Here is a 17,807-nt window from a genome sequence, read left to right as displayed (position 1 = left end):
CAATCATATCATTTTGATCCTCACAAATATCCTGGGAGATGTGTGCCATTATTATTTTCCTCTTCATAGATCAGGAAACTAAGGCAAAGAGAGATAACTTGCTTAAGATCACATGGCTAATACATTTCTGAAATCTAAATGTAACAGCTTTCCCTGATTTTTTCCAGCATATGTTAGAGTCCTGACTTAACATAGCTTGGCTTGCCAAAACTGAATAAAAATCTTTCTCCCCTGTATTTGCTGTCCAAGATCAAAGGTAAGGAGACTTGGTCCTGATTCATTATGTAACTGGTATGCACCGCTTCATAAACTGCCATGATCGGAAGCTTGAAACTTTACTTCCGCAGACAGTTCTTCTTTCATCTACTACCAGGTTTCACCTCCATTTACTAGCTCTCCCCCACTCCTGTACTGTAATCACTCCTTACCTTTGCCTCTTGGAAATCCTGGATTATTTTCATTTTTATTATATTGTAACAGGAAAGCCATGAGCACAGAATGTTTCTCCAGTTATTTAATCTGTTATTTATTTTTAAAGACCTCTTCATAGTTGAGTCAACACAAAAATTATGAATACTTTGATAGATGGTTTCATATTTTATGTACTTGGTAGGTATTGGGAACAGAATTTCCTCTTCTCTTGTATTCTCTTGTATTTTTCCTTAAATAAAAATACAGATTTTGAAAGTTTATCTTACCTAGCCTACTTTGATGATTCTATTTTCTTTCTCAGTATCTTTGCTGTGTTATCTAAGTAAATCATCATATCATTCAAAAATAAAGCCAGTTTTACCTAATCTTTACCTATCTTTACATTTTAATTTCTTTCTCCCACTTTAATGCTCTTAATGCCATTTCTGGAACAATAACAATTAATAAGAAGTAGAATTGTCATTCTCACCTCATGTCTGTACTTATTTGGAAAGATTCTAGTACATGTCTTTGCAAGCAATATTTGTTTGGTTTTTTATAATGTATTCTTGTGATAATATAAAAGTTCTTTAAATTTGTGTTGTAGGATTTTCAGCATAAATGTTCATTTTATTTTGTCAAAGTGTTTTTCTGCATGTTATTAGATTTTTTTTTAAATTTTGGATATTTTTGCTATAAAAATGTGCATACCCTCTGACCCAGCCATAGCACTTCTAGGGCTATATCCCAAAGACAAGAGTGGAAAACATGAAGGAGACAGGTTTCAAATCTTCATTAAACTGTAGAAACTAGAGAACCATTGTCATATGTGCAAGATATTGTTTCCAATTTAAAAAAAAATTAATTTTATGGGAGTTACATTAATTGAACAATGTTTGTTTTCCATAGGCAGAAACAGGTACCGTAAAGACCCCAGAAGGCTCATACTTATAATATTGATTTAAAATAAACACATTAAAAGTCTTTTTCATGTAATTCATCATTATGTGGACTTGATCTAAGAAAAAAAATGACAAGAGATTGTCTCATTTCTATTGTGAAAATGTAGGATTATGCAAAAGTAATCCCTTAGGGCTCATTATAGGTGGTTCAATATTGGAATGGGGTTATAGGCAATTTAATTTTTTGTTTAGTAAACAAATGATAAGGAAGAATTACTTTTGCTGCATTATTTTCTTCATATGCAGAAATATGTGTTTATCTTATTAAACTTATATCTTGTTCTAACTACAAAGAAGTAAAAAATGAGGCTGACTGAGTTCTACATAGAATGACTAAGACTTTGCTTTATTAGAGATATAAAACTCTGATTTCATATGGGCCATAGTAAGATTCTTTTTTTGTTTGTTTGCTTGTTTGCAGATGCACAGCAATGTCTGCAGTGCCCTGAAGATCACTACTCAAGCAAGGAGAGGGACAGGTGTCTTGACAAGGCCATGACCTTCCTGGCCTGTGAAGAACCTCTTGGAATGACTCTGGCCTGTGCAGCTCTCTGCTTCTTCTTCCTCACCACTCTGGTCCTTGGAGTCTTTATAAAGCACAGATACACCCCCATAGTCAAAGCCAATAACCGCAGTCTTAGCTACACACTTCTGGTCTCTCTCATCCTCTGTTTCCTCTGCTCTTTTCTCTTCCTTGGCCTTCCTAACACCACCACTTGTCTCTTGTGACAAACCACATTTGCAGTTGTGTTTACAGTGGCCATTGCCTCCATTTTAGCTAAAACCATCACTGTGGTTCTGGCCTTCAAGGCCACAAAGCCAGGCAGCAAGCTCAGGAGGTGGCTGGGCTCCACAGCATCTTATTCTCTCATTGTTATCTGTACTCTAATCCAAATGTGTCTCTGTGGCATCTGGCTTGGGACCTATCCCCCATTCCTGGAGATGGACATACACTCTGAACCTGGCTTCATTGTCATTCAATGTAATGAAGGTTCCATTCTTACCTTCCATTGTGTCCTGGGCTATGTGGCCTTGCTGGCCTTAGGGAGCTTCACCATGGCTTTCCTGGCCAGGAATCTGCCAGATACTTTCAATGAAGCCAAGTTCCTGACATTCAGCATGCTTGTGTTCTGCAGTGTCTGGATAGCCTTCCTGCCCACATATCAGAGCACCAAAGGCAAGGCCATGGTGGCCGTGGAAGTGTTTTCCATCTTGGCCTCCAGTGCTGGAATTCTCACTTGCATCTTTGCTCCCAAGTGCTATGTGATCCTTCTGAGGTCAGACACAAATACCCTGGAGATACTGAAAAACAAAGCCAATCCATCAGGAGTAATGTGTTCTCAATCTCTTCCTCACAAATCACACTGAAGTTCTTCCTGAGCTCTTATAGTCTTCACAAAATATCCCAAATGCATCTAGCTTATATACCTTCTACTTTTTATCATCATCTCTTTCTTTTTTCATTTGGTTCTGGCAACATTTCGAAGGAAAGCATATTACTTGATTTCTGAAAAAAGAGTATTATATCAGTTGTATTGAAATAATTTATCTGTCACAGACACTTAATATATGAATGATAATTTCAAACAATAGTAGAAAAAGCCAATGGAGTAAAGATAGGATTGCCTAGTTTCCAATTCTAACCCTGTATAAGTTCATCCAGCATGATAAGTCATTGATTTCTTATTTACAAAGTTAGAATTATAATATTTCCTCAATTTGTTTATCTGTGTTTTATCTGTCATTGCATTTATCAAATGATATTGGATGAATTTAACATACGCATGAGAGAAGTTTTGTTGGGAAATGTTCAAGACCCAGTCTATTTGCTTAGTAAGTTGATTTATCACTAATGATCACGTGTAGAATTTAGTATACCTTCCATTCCTTTCCACCAATTGTGTAACTCTAGAGTTACGTTCTATTGTAGAAAACTTTTGCCAAAGCCCCATTGTTCCCTTATAATTTTCGTTGCTTATGTCTGTCCCTCAGTCTTGACATGGACTAATGATATCATGAGAGTGATTCCTTTACTTGTGGGTGAATTGGCTTTAAGTGAGGAAGAGCTACACAAAGTCGTCAGCCTCACTCTGTCTTCCAGAGTCATTGAAAGCCATTGGTGAGACATAAGTCAAGATAACTGGTGATTCTCTAGGATGCAGTGAGTAAACTTGGCCTTTCTAAATTAAAGTCTTTCCCAGGCCTGAGTACCTAAGAAGATGGGAGTTTGATGCTCAGGCCACTAGATAGTTTAGGAAACATATCAGGCATCAGGCCCAATGATAGTCATCTTGACCTGTGTCTTTCCACTGACCTCAATGAACCTGGAGGAGAAAATGAGGCTGACTTTGCGTAGCCTGGCGTCACTTAAATCCAATTCACTCACAAGTCAAGACATCCCCCTTGTGATGTGATTGGGCCTCTACTAGCAGGGTAGGATGAACAACAACGAGAAGAGTGATCAGAAAGGTGCCGCAAGCAACCCTAGCCTATAGGTAGATGCATCTGCCAGAGGATTAGTGGTCAGTGATAAGGGAAAGCCCTGTAGACTAAGGTGGAAAGCCTGCCTCCCGAGGAGGGCTGTACCCTCAAGAATTGTGATCCATCCTGACAAAGATATTTATGGTAGATATGGATCATGGGAGCCTGGAAGAGAACTGTACGTAAGGGGAACTTTATGAGAACTCTGCAAAGGTAAAAAATAAAATAAAATTATATTAAAATAAAAAAAAACAGTTTTTACATCCAGCTTTCACAAGGTACAGTCTGGTCACGTGTTCTTTGGGAGTATGACTGCTGGAGTGCTCAAGAGAGGAGATGACCCCAGTTTGGGGGAATGTTTTATATCCACTATTATTGTTCTACCTTCTCAATAAATATCCTATCTAGAAACCAATTGTTTAAGTGGTTGATTGATACTAGAGGATTAATGGGGATCATAATAGCCCCCACTTCTTAAACTTGTGAGGATCAAAGGAGATCTCTGTGAAGTGGTTAGCAAAATTCTCAGCACATAATAGACACAATTTACATGTTGTTATGATTATTCTAGTTATTATTATTAATGATAGATTGAGTGACTTGCTCGGTGGCACATAACCAGGACATGTCAAGAAAGGTCTTAAATCCAGGCTTTCAAAACTTCATAGGATTATTGCATAGGACTTCCTCTGGCACTCCCACAGGCATGTTACCTTAGGGCTTCGAAGGTATGAGTACTATTCCTCCTCTTTGCATTCTAGGAGTAACCTTGAAGAGTTTGGGCTTCTGACACTATCTCTCACAAGCCACTCCCTCCTAATATTTTGAGAAAATATTTCCTAGGTATATCAGGAGATGATTTTCATAAGACATGATAAAAATGGGAAAGTAGTCATGCATCAATAGTTTTTCATTGTTTTTTCATCACTCTTTAAAACATATTTTCCTGAATTTAATATCTTGGAATATGTCATATTGCTTATTTTATTTCTTTTGTAAATATATATATGTATATATATATATTTGTTTAAAATATTTATTTTTAATCTTTGTGTTCCAAATGTTTTACCTCCTAAAGCTTCTTGCCTACTTATTGAGAAGGCAAATAATATAATAATTATTACATATGTGAAGTCATGTAAACTGTTTTTATAATAATCATGTGGCAAATCAAGAAAAATTTAAAAAATAATGTGATCACTCCATTCTTGGAGTTCTTCAGCTCTCTCTCTGAATTTAGATAACATTTATCATCATGAGTTCTTAGCAATTTTGTCTGATCATTGCATTGGTTAGCATAGGTAACCAATTGTTGTTATCATTGTTGTTATTATTGTTACTGGGTTCAGTGTACTGGTTCTGCTTACTTTTGTTCGCATCATTTCATATAGTCTTCCTAGGGTAGTCTGAAACCATTCTGCTCATCATTTCTTAGAGCTTATTAATATTCCACATGAATCATATATCACAATTTGTTCAACCATTCCTCAATTAGTGGTCATCCCCTCAACTTATAGTTGTTCAACACCACTCCAAGAGGTACTACAAATATTTTTAACATATAGGTCCTTATTCTATTTTCCTTCATTTCTTTGGGGTACAGACCTAGCGTTAGTATTAATGCCATGATACTATAAAAATTGGGACACTTGTAGTATGTATTTCCTGTCTATCCTTTCTTGTTTGCAAATACTACTAGATTTTAATTTACCCTTCCTTTCATATTACATTTGTGTTCAAAGACATGAGGTCAGTGTCATACATGATGAATATAGGTCCACTTTAAAATTTTGACAATTCTACTATAATTGCTGATGATTTTCCTCATGAAAGCTTTATTTAAGAATATTTTGGGGATACAATGCTTAGTAGGGTATGCTGCAAAGCTTTCCAGAAACCTGCTCCATTTGTGTTGGTTTTGAGGTGATACTATTTATTTATTTCATGCTCTATTAGTCTCTATTGGTCAGGATATTACCCATCTACTTTGTTTCTGTGACATCTTTAAATGTTTCTATGGGGTCAGAATAATTAGATGGAAAATTGGTTGATAAAATTATGAGCCTTCCTCTAAGAAATAAACAGGGCACTGGATGTGCTATTTAACTGAGGACTATATGATGACACTGCAACAGAGAAGAGGACAGAAATAACACAGCTTGTGCCTCTGTTCTTTTTTTTTCTTTTAACGACTTTCAGTCCATAGCAGTAAATTTCCAAGGGGAGTTACTTTCCAGAAAAAAAAAATCATACACACACACACACACACATACATACACATGCATATACACACACATACATGCATACATATACATACATATATATGCACACATATACGTACGTGTATGTATATATGTAAGTATGTACACAAAAAGCAAAACAAAAAGTAGGAGAAAGACAAAATGTTAGGAACTGGCCACTAGGTAATTCTTACAGAAAATGGATCTGAAGCTAATGTCACCAAGCCAGCAGGACAGACATTCTCATAGCTCTTGGCTTCCCTCTGCTCTCACATTGCATTCACAAATATGCCATACGACTATGGTCCCTTTGGCTGCTACAAATTTAGAAACTATATTTAAGAGCTAAGTCCTTTGAAAATTCCTTGGCAGGGATGAGTGAGAGTGAGGAGATGTTCTTACTTCCAGGGTAAGTTGAAGACATGCCATAACATTTGGTTCCACTCCTGGATTCTTCCATTTGAAGCTCCTATTTTCTAGGCCAGAGCATTCACAAGACCCATAAGCCTGGAACAAATTTAGCTTCCTCAGTTTTGGAGTTAAACCCATACAATTTCCTCTACCTGTGTCAATGAGTTAAGGAAACTGAATCAAGGTAGTCCTGAGGACCAAGAAGACAAGATGTCTACCTGAGAGTCTACCTGGCAAGGCACATACAGGACATTACTACAAAGCACTTGAGACAGATATAGAAATACTTAAATAATTGGATTAAATAGAAATTGCTCATGCATAGGCCAAGCCAATACAATAAAATAATAATAATATCTAAATTAATTCACTTATTCTGTGACATTATTTAACTCTATAAGGCAATTCTTTGGTAGCTTGATTAATATGCCAATAATACATAAATGACAACACTATGAGAGTCAGTTTACAGATCTAATACTTTACTGAACATTGAAACGTACTGTAAAGAAGCTCATGATAATTGAATTCATTTGAAGAAATGTCGGATCTAGAATATCAAGGGAAATAATGGATCAAAAATGGATACAAAGCTCAAACTAAGTTATAAACAACAGCCATCAGGATGCACAAGAAACGCCTCATCAAAACTGCTTGGTACTGGCTAAGAAATAGGGAGGTGGATCAGTGGAATAGGTTAAATATGCAAGACACAGTAGTCAATGACTATAGTAATCTGTTATTTGATAAACGCAAAGACCCCAGCTTCTGGGATAAGAACCCACTCTTTGAAAAAACTGCTGGGAAAACTGGAAAAGAATATGGCAGAAACTAGGCATAGACCCAAATCTCACACCATATACCAAAATAAAGTCAAAATGGGTTCAGGACTTAGATATAAAGGCTGATACCATAAGTAAACTGGGAGAACAAGGAATAGTTTACCTATGAGATCTATGGAGAACAGAAGAATTCATGACCAAATAGGAGATAGAGAACATTATGAAAAGCAAAATGGATAATTTTGATTACATTAAATTGAAAAGTTTTTGCACAAACAAAGCCAATGCAACTAAGATTAGAAGGAAGGTAGAAAATTGGGAAAGAATTTTTACAACCAGTCTTTCTGATAAAGGTCTCTTTTCTAAAATATATAGAGAATTAAGACAAATTTATAAGAACACAAGCCATTCCCCAATTGATAAATGGTCAAAGGATATGAACAGGCAGTTCTCAGATGAAGAAATTAAAGCCATCTATAGTCATATGAAAAAATGCTCTAAATCATTATTGATTAGAGAAATGCAAATCAAAACAGCTCTGAGGTACCACATCACACCTATCAGACTGGCCAACATGACAAAACAGGAAAATGATAAATGTTGGAGAGGATGTGGGAAAATTGGAACACTAATACATTGTTGGTGGAGTTGTGAAATGATCCAACCACTTTGGAGAACAATTTGGAACTATGCCCAAAGGGCTACAAAAATGTGCATACCCTTTGATCCAGCAATAGCACTTCTAGGGCTATATCCCAAAGAGATCAAACTAATGGGAAAAGGACCCACATGTACAAAAATATTGGTAGCAGCTCTTTTTGTGGTGGCAAAGAATTGGAAATTGAGAGGATGCCCATCAATTGGGGAATGGCTGAGCAAGTTGTGGTATGTGAATGTAATGGAATACTATTGTTCTATAAGAAATGATGAACAGGCGGACTTCAGAAAAACCTGGGAAGACTTATATGGTCTGATGCTGAGTGAAGTGAGCAGAACCAAGAGGACTTTGTATCCAATAGCAGCCACATTATGCAATGACTAAGAATGTTAAACTGAACCCTTCTCAGCATTACAAGGATCTAAGACATCTCCAGAGGCCTCGGGATGGAAAATGCTGTCCACATCCAAAGAAAGAACTATGGAAGTCGAATCACTCTCACTTATTTTTACCTTCAGTTGAGTTTTGTTTCATCTTTCTGATGGTTCCTCCTATTGGTTTTAATTTTTACTTACAACTTCACTAATGTGAACATATGTTTAATGGGTATGTAAATGTAAAGCCTATGTCAGATTGTGTGCCGTCTTGGGGAGGGTGGGGAGGGAGAAAAAGGGAGAAAAAATTTTCAACTCAAAAGCATATGGAAAACAAAATTAAAAAAAAATAAAAATTACAAAATGGAAAAAAGAAAAGAAACGCCCACAAATTGGATACAATGAACCTGAACTTGGACAGACTTGCTGAGACAGTGGAGGATAGAAGAACCATATTATAGTGTGTGTATGTGTGTGTATATATACATATATATATATATATATATATATATATATATATATATATGCGCGTATATATGTATGTTATAGTTGATGAGGTCACAAATTGTTGACATGACTTAATGACAACATATTACCAGTAAAATTTATCCAGAAGATAAACATACACACATATCAGTACTTAAACATCGATATATTTTAGAGAGAGTGAAGAAGAGTGAAGAGAGAAAAATGAAGGGAGAGACAGAGATAGAGAGACAGAAAGAGAGAGAGACAGAGAGAGAGATTTCATTTAAAATAACTACTGACAAAGTATTTCACTTGGTAACACACACACACACACACACACACACACACACACACAGAAGAAATATTGTTCCCGTTGCATAAAGTTTCTGTATTAATGTTACAGTGCTTACATATAAACCATATCACAAAAGGGTCTTTGCACAAGTGAAAATCTATTTTTTTCTCTGCCCTCAAGTTTTATTGGTGCCTTTGGATTTTACCTCACATTCATTTTCAAACATACTCATTCTCTACTGAATAAGTCCCACCTTTTAGTCATTTTTTAAAAATTAATTTATTTATTTTTAATTTTCAACATTCACTTCCATAAGCTTTCAAGTTTTAAATTTTCTCCCTTCCCTCCTTCCCTCTCTCCAAGATAGCATGCAATCTGATATAGGCTCTACATATGTATTCCTTTTAAGCATATTTTCACATTAGTCATGTTGTAAAGAATTAGAACAAATAGGAAGAACCACAGGAAAGAAGAAACAAAACAAAACAGAAGGGAAAAAAAGAGCAAATAATATGCTTTGATCTGTGTTTAGACTCCATAGTTCTTTCTCTGGATGTGGGTAGCATTTTATTTTTTCATTTTCTAAAATCTATTTATTGTTTTAGTTTTCAACATTCACTTCCACATGATTTTGAGTTCCAAATTTTCTTCCCATGTCATCCCTTCCTCCACCCCAAGATGGCAAGAATTCTGAATACCCCTTCCTCTAATCTGACCTCCCTTCTATCTATCCCCCCTTTTCTCATCTCTTTTCCCTTCTATTTTCCTGTACAGCAGGATATATTTCTATGTGCCATTTCCTGTATTTCTAATTTCCCAGTTGCATATGAAAACAGATTTTTAACATTTATTTTTAAAACTTTGGGTTCCAAATTTTCTCTCTTCCTCCCTCCTCAGCCACCTTCACTGAAAAGGCAAGCAAATTGAGAAAGGAAAAACTAAGCATATATCCCTTCATCCTATCCTGTCCCCCATTTATTCTATTCTCTCTTTGGACCCTGTCCCTCCTCAGAAGTGTTTACTTCTGATTACCCCCTCCCCTCTATCATCCCCCTGCTCTCTTGTCCTCTTCTCCACACTATTTTCCTGTACGGTACAATAGATTTCCATACCCAATTGACTGTGTATGTTATTTCCTCCTTAAGCCAAATCCTATGAGGATAAAATTTATTCATTCTCTCTCTCCTTCACCCATTTCCTCTCCACTGTAAAAGCCTTATCTTATCTATTTCATGTGAGATAAGTTACCTCATTCTACCTCCCCCCTTTCTCCTTCTCCCAGTATAATCCTCTCTCATCCCTTAATTTTATATTCCAGATATCACCCCTTCATCTTCAACTTACCCTGTGCCCTCTCTCTATATATAGATAGGTAGATAGAAATAGATATAGATATATCTATATCTATACCTATATCTGTCTATCTATACATATAATTTTTTCCCCTCCAACTACCCTAATACTGACAAAGGTCTCATGAGTTACAAATGTCATCTTTCCATGCAGGAATGTAAACATAATTTTTAAATTCTCTCTCCTGGATCAATTTTCCAGGTCAGTTGTTTTTTTCCAATGAGATATTTCACCTTGTTTTCTATTTTTTCATACTTTTGGATTTGTTTTACAGTGTCTTGATATCTCATCAAGTCACTAGCTTCCAATTACTCCATTCTAATTTTTAAGGAAGTATTTTCTTCAGTAAGCTTTTGGACTTACCTTTTCCATTTGGCCAATTCTGCTTTTGAAGGCATTCTTCTCCTCATTGGCTTTTTGGATCTCTTTTGCCATTTGAGTTAGGCTATTTTTTTAAGGTGTTATTTTCTTCAATATCTTTTTGGGTCTCCTTTAGTAAGCTGTTGACTTGTTTATCATGATTTTCTTGCATCACTCTCATTTCTCTTCCCAGTTTTTCCTCTACTTCTCTTACTTGCTTCTTCAATTCCTTTTTGAGCTCTTTCATGGCCTGGGACTGAGTCACATTTTTCTTGGAGGCTTTGGATGGAGGAGCTTTGCCTTTGTTCTTTTCTTCTGGTTGTATGTTTTGATTTTTGTCACTAAAGAAAGATTCTATGTCTGACTTTTTTTGGATCTCTGTTTATTCTTGATCCCAGCCAACTACTTGAGTTTTAAACTTTTTGTTAAGGTAGAGGTCAGCTTCTAGTGTAGAGAATATACTGTCCCAAGCTTCAGGGCTTTCATGCAGCTGATTTCAGAGATATTTCTAGGGATCTATAAATTTTCAGTACTTCCAAGGTGGTATGATATGGGGCAAGGTGTTTACTCCTTTCTTGTCCTGTACTCTGGTCTATGAGTGACCATAAGCCTTCTTTTCTGCCTTGGAACTGTGAGGAGTATTTTCTGTCCACCATCACTCCACCAAGCCAGCACTCCTCCTTGTCCCAGGACCACCACCCAGAACTGTGACCCAGATCCAAGCTCGGGTAAAGCAAGAGAATCCTGCCCCAGCAGAGGCACTAGATTCCCTGTGAGTCTTTGGGCTGGAAGCTCAAATATCAGCCACTGCCCCAGGGCCAAGCTCTGGGACTGGGGCTGAGACTGTGCTTCTTTCTCTCACCTTAGTCACAGACTTTTCCCAGTGACCTAAGTTGTCTTTGGTGTTTGTGGGTTGAGAAGTCAGGAAACCACCGCAGCTGACTGTGATTCAGTCCTCTGAGGCCTGCTCCAGGTTCTCTGAGTCCTGCCTGCCTGCATGCCCACACTGAACTGCGCTCTTCTTCCCACTTTGTGCAATATACTTTTCTGATTAAACATCCAGGTTGTCTTGGGCTTTAAATTTGTTTCACTCTGTCTTTTTGTGGGTTCTGTCACTTTAGAATTTCTTTAGAGCCATTTTTATAGGTATTTGGAGGGGTTTGGGGGACAGCTTAAGGAAGTCACTGCTTTTACTTCACCATCTTGGCTCCACCCCCTGCCTTGATAGCATTTTCCATCATAAGACTTTTGGAGATGTCTTAGATCCTTGCATTCCTGAGAAGAGCTGAGTCTATCAAAGTTATTCATCACACTATGTGGCTGTTACTGTGTACACAGTTCTCCTGGTTCTAGTCATTTCACTTAGTGTTAGTCCATACAAGTCTTTCCTGGGTTTTCTGAAGTCTGCTTGCTTATCATTTCTTATGGCACAATATTACCGCATTATATTCACATAACACAACTTGTTCAGCCATTCCCCAATTGATGGCCATCCCCTCAATTTCCAATTCTTTGCCATCAAGAAAGAGTGGCTATAAATATTTTGTACATGTGAGTCCTTTTCCCGTTTTTATGATCTCTTTGAGATACAGCCCTAGAAGTGATATTGCTGGATCAAAGAGTATGCACATTATACAGTGTTCCAAATAGCTCTCCAGAATGATTTGATCTGTTCACAACTCTATCAACAATGTATTAGTGTTCCAATTTTCCCACATCTTTTCCAACATTTATCATTTTTCTTGTTTTATCATGTGAGTCAATATGATAGATGTGATGTGGTACCTCAGAATCATTTTGATTTGCATTTCTCTAATCGATAGTTATTTAGAGCATTTTTTCATATGACTATAGATAGCTTTAATTTCTTCCTCTGAAAACTGCCTCTTTATATCCTTTCACCATTTATCAATGGGGGAAAGTACAAATCTTTTTTGAGGAATATTAATTGCTTATTTGTAGGCCAAATCAATATAATAAAAAGCACAATATGGCCTGAATTAATTTACATATTCAGTGCCATAAAAACTAAACTACCTAAGGTTTACTATGAATAGTAAGGTAATATAGCAACACAATTAATTTGGATAACAACATGTCAAGGATTTCAAGGGAATTAAGGGAAAAAATCTGGGAAGGAAGGGTGCCTTTGAGGACCAGATCTTAAATCTATGTCATAGATTTCAACAAACACAAAGATCCCAGCTTTGGTGGCAAGACCTCATTATTCAACAAAAACTATGACAACAACGAAGTGGTGAGGAAGAAACTTCATATTTACCAGCATCTTACACTGTTTTCCAAGACAAGCTAAAAATGGGCACATGACTTCAATAGAAAGAGTGATATAAAGACAGTAGGGAATTTTAGAAGAAATCTTTTCTCTGTCAGATTTCTATATAGGGAAAGAGTTTATGAGAAAAAAAGAAAAGAAAGGTTTACAGGAGACAAAATGAATAATTTTGATTATATATATTTATTTTTAAATTACCCCAAACCTCCAATTCAGCTAAAATTATAGGAGAAGCAGGAAACTGGGGGATAGGGAAAATCCTTGTAGAAAGTTTTTTTTTTAAGTTTTCTTTTTCAAATACACACAATTAACTGAGTCAATGTTTTAAAGTAATATCTACTTTCAAATTGACTCTTGGCCAGAATGTATGAATAGGTCTGGAATAAATTCATATTGACAATAAGTATATGAAAAAGTATTCCAAAGCACTAATAATAAAAGATATGCAAATTACAATAATGCTAGGACATAAGTTAATGTCCAACATGTGGGCAAAATCAAAACATAAAGAAAATGAGAAAGGCTGGAAGTCTCTAGAAAGAGAAGTAAATTAACGTACTTTCCATAGAGCTGTTAATTGGTCTAGATGTTCTGGGAAACAATTTGTAACTATGACCAAAAAACCTTATAAAACTACACATACCATTTGCCCCGGTGATACTACCACTGTTTCTACATTCCTCCACCACCCTAATGAGATCAATAAAAATGAGGAAGAATTCATATATATGGACTATACACATACACAGATGCATAGCCTATATCCTGAGCTCCAATCCTATGGAAACATTTTTTATTGAAAAGTTCAAGCTGAGTATCTGCTAGACTTTTCATGCTTGACATTTCATTAAAAGAACTCTATTTTTCTGCTCTAAACAAAAACCTTGTTTAGAACTTCCAGATTTTGGCTGAGCCTCCAACTTTTGTTGAAATCATGCAGATTCTAAAGTTGAGTATGAATTTCAACTTCTTTTTCTTTCTTACTCTTTAGCCAATCACTTGCTCACTCATAATTTTTGCCAACCCACAGTCACTTGAGACCCACTTGGCCCATTTCCACTCACTCAATCATTACCCTAGTTTGAAACTTTATCACATCCTCTATGGACTATTTCAATAACCTTCTAATTACTCTCTGTCTAATCTAACTGCTCATATGTATCCTGAGGCCCACTAGTCTCCCCTGAGCTGGCAAAGGATTTTCCTAAATCAGAGGTTTTGCCATGATACTTTCATATTTGCAAAATTCCAGTTGTGTTTTGGTACTTTATTGACAAATGTAAACTGAACAAGTGTTTAAAACTCCTCATAACTTGGCCCCAACCTAAATATCTAAATATATTTTCTATATAATCTTTCACACACATTTTAATATAACCAAAGAGAACATGCTTTTTTATGGTCCACGCTCTGTCTTTCATCTTCATGATTTGCAAATGTTGTCTCCATGCTTGGGATGAACTCTTTCCTTACCACCTTTGTCTTGGAATTCTAAGTTTCCTTGAAGTCTTTTCTATTCTCTCTGAGCTGCTAGTGCTGTCCCCCTCAAAACATGGTGTGTCTCTTTTGTAACTGATTTTGACACGGTACTAAAAACTTTTGTTTTAATAAAAATAGGGCTCCAGCACTATTAGCTCTTTACTCCCTGCTGCCCTTCTTTGTATTTGTTCTTCCATTCATATTTTTTTTAGTATGAGATAATTGTTCCCTTCCTAACCAATTTTTTTTTTAGGATTATTCCATTGCACTGAACTCAATTCCCAAGGTTTTATTTATGTATGCTTGTTCAAACTATCCTGGCAATAATAAAATTCTTAAGAGTTACAGATAAGGGGCAGCTAGGTGGCACAGTGGATAGAGCACTGGCCCTGGATTCAGGAGGAACTGAGTTCAAATCTTATTGAATCTTTTATAATGACTCATTAATGTTTATCTTTTTATGCTTCTCCTAATTCTTATAGATCAAATTTCAAGTTCAGTTCTGCTCTTTTCCTCAAGAATACGTGAAAGTCCTTTAATTTATTAAATATCCCTTTTTTCCATGCAGGATTGTGTTCAACTTTGTTGAGTAAGTTATTCTTGGTTGCAAATCTAGGTCCTTTGCTCTTTGGAATATCATGTTCCCTGCCCTTTGGTCTTTTAATGTAAAAGAAATTGTATCATCATGACTGTAGCACCATTATTGTTATAAAAGTTGTTTCATCCTAGTTGTTTTTAGTATTTCTCCTTAACCTAGGAGCTTTGAAACTTAGCAATGATGGTCCTGTGAGTTTTCATTTTGGAAACTCTTTCAGGGAGGAAATGGTACATTTTTTTTTCAATTTGCATTTATCCTCTAGTTCTAAAGCTTCAGGGCAATTTTCCTCAAAAATTTCTTACAGTGTAGTCTCTATATTCTCTTTTTTTCACTATGACTTTTAAGAAGTCCAACAGTTCTTATATTGTCTCGCCTTGATCTGTTTTCCAAATCAGTTGTTCATCTAATGTGATATTTTACATTCTCCTTATTTTTTTTTTCATTCTTTAGACTGTTTTCTTATTTCTTGGTGTCTTTTAAAGTCATTACCTTCTCTTTGTCCAATTCTAATTTTTAAGTAGTCATTTTCTTCCATAAGTTTTTCCACCTGCTTGACTTTCTTTTAATCATTTTCTTGATTGTCTTGCATTACTCTTATGTTTTCCCTGATTTTCCCTCAACCTCTCCTCTTTCATTTTTAAAGTCCTTTTTGAGTTCTTCCAAGAATTCTTTTTGGGCTTCTGACCAGTTTACATTTTTTTTCTTTGAAATGAAAGTAACTATTTTGACTTCACTGTCTTCTTTTGAGTTTAAACTACATCTTTTCTGTTAACATAGTAGCTATTTATGGTCAGGTTCTTTCTCTTTTGCAAACTCATATTTTAGTGGCTTATTTCTAAATTTAGTGTTAGAATAAGACTCCATTATTGAGATGTGGGAGATAATGTCTTAAGCTTCAGGTTTTTCATTCTATTGTTTTCTGAGATCTATCTGGGAATCAGACTTCAGGTACTCCTCTTCATCCCTAAGCCAAAACCAGGGCACCCAATAACTGTGGCATGACAAATGCACTTAATTTCCATGTTTCATTTTGGGGCTGCCAGCATATGCCTTTGCTCTGAAACTGAAAGTAGGGACTTCACTCTACAGCAAGTGATCATAGCCAACAGCAACCCCAGTAATCTGTGACCTGACTCACTGGAATGTAATCACTCCTTCTTCTAACTTACAGTCACAACTGGGGACTATGTCTGGTAAGTACACCTGGGCCCTGGGTCGAGTACCATCAGAAAACACACCAGTCTTTTACTGATCAGCCATCAGACCTCCATGCTACCCATGGGGTGAAAGTTCCTGAAGCTGAGGCTGTTGCCCCCTTCTCTTCTGGCCCCTGGGCTTGATTTTGTTGATTCACAGGTATCTTCCCTGAAGTATCTGCACTTCAATCAGGTCAAACCACCACTCTAGAATTCAATCTAGCTCAAACCTCACTCTAGGAGTTCAGATCTTTTCTAATACTCTTCAAAGCTATTTTAGGCTGAACAACTGTTTTCTCTGATTTTTTGTTATTCCTACCAAACTAAAGTTCACTTTGTGTCATTATTTTAAATTGTTTGTTAGGGAATTTGGGAGATCCAGGTAATTTATTGTCATCTTCTCAGAATTCTTTGTGTTTATTCCTTTCTAATTTCCAAGGGTGAATGTTTCATGTGGGATTGGTTCTCTCCTTACCCTGGTATACACTATCATTCCTTTGTTAGTTGCTGCGTTGAATGCCCCCAGTGGCATTTAACTCCGGTAGTCATAGACCCCTTTCTTTGTCTCGTCCATAGATCCCTCTTTTCTATCCCTTTATACTCTCCTGTGTTTGGCTGTGATTTACTCATGATTTACTGATTGGGTAAGATTAGCTGCATTTTCCAAATCTTTATGGGAAGGACTGTCATGGGGTGGTAGATGCCAACCTTCCCGCTATTTTTCTCATTTGTCTGTATCCACTCCTCAGACAAAAAGTTATCCATATGTTCAATGGAATCTTCTAGTTCATAGACTGTCATGTTGCCTTAGTACAGAGTTTGTAATTTGTTAAATTAAGACTTGTGACAAACCCATCATGCTGCCTGTTATATATATATATATATATGTGTGTGTGTGTGTGTGTGTGTGTGTGTGTGTGTGTGTGTGTGTGTGTGCATGTATGTGTCTATGTGTTTATGTATGTGTGTGTCTATGTGTGTGTGAGTGTGTGTATATATACATATATGTATGTATGTGTGTATATGTATGTATATGTACATCAGCTGAGAATGACTTTTATGTTTTAACATATTTTGTTTTATTTAATAATGTAAAAAAAAATTATTACCCCAAATATCATAATAATATCACAGCTGCCAAGATGTTGTCCATAGGTGAATATTTGGATCTATGCACTTGTAGTTTGCTCATCTTTACTTTAGAATAACATCAAATCATTTTGTATTCTCCTAACCTTTCTCCTGAGAGCAATAAATGAAAAAGTTTCCATTAATCATATATTTTGTGCTAAGAATTTGCCAGGTACTGTTGAGTTGAGATAACAGTATGCCTTGTTCCAAGTCATCTGTAGCTAATCATATCTTAATGAAATTGGTGCTAATTGGTTAATTCAGGCAGGATCAGAACATTAGGTTGTTTTAACATTACAAGGTGAGATCCACCTC

The 17,807-nt window shown here is 36.2% G+C and overlaps 1 protein-coding gene across 1 annotated transcript in view; it reads left to right on the top strand.

Moving 5' to 3' along the window:
- LOC110200738 (vomeronasal type-2 receptor 26-like) overlaps positions 1-2,741 on the top strand; it is a 107,196-nt gene extending 104,455 nt beyond the window's left edge. The window contains 1 exon segment of the mRNA XM_078148883.1: positions 1,795-2,741. Coding sequence (XP_078005009.1) covers positions 1,795-2,741 — 947 coding nt within the window.
- Positions 2,742-17,807: the final 15,066 nt, after the last annotated feature.

The sequence above is a fragment of the Phascolarctos cinereus genome, unplaced genomic scaffold (genome assembly GCF_003287225.1).
Source record: "Phascolarctos cinereus isolate Bilbo 61053 unplaced genomic scaffold, phaCin_HiC Scaffold_9;HRSCAF=440, whole genome shotgun sequence".
NCBI classification, from domain to species: domain Eukaryota; kingdom Metazoa; phylum Chordata; class Mammalia; order Diprotodontia; family Phascolarctidae; genus Phascolarctos; species Phascolarctos cinereus.
This window is presented reverse-complemented; position numbering and strand designations above follow the sequence as displayed.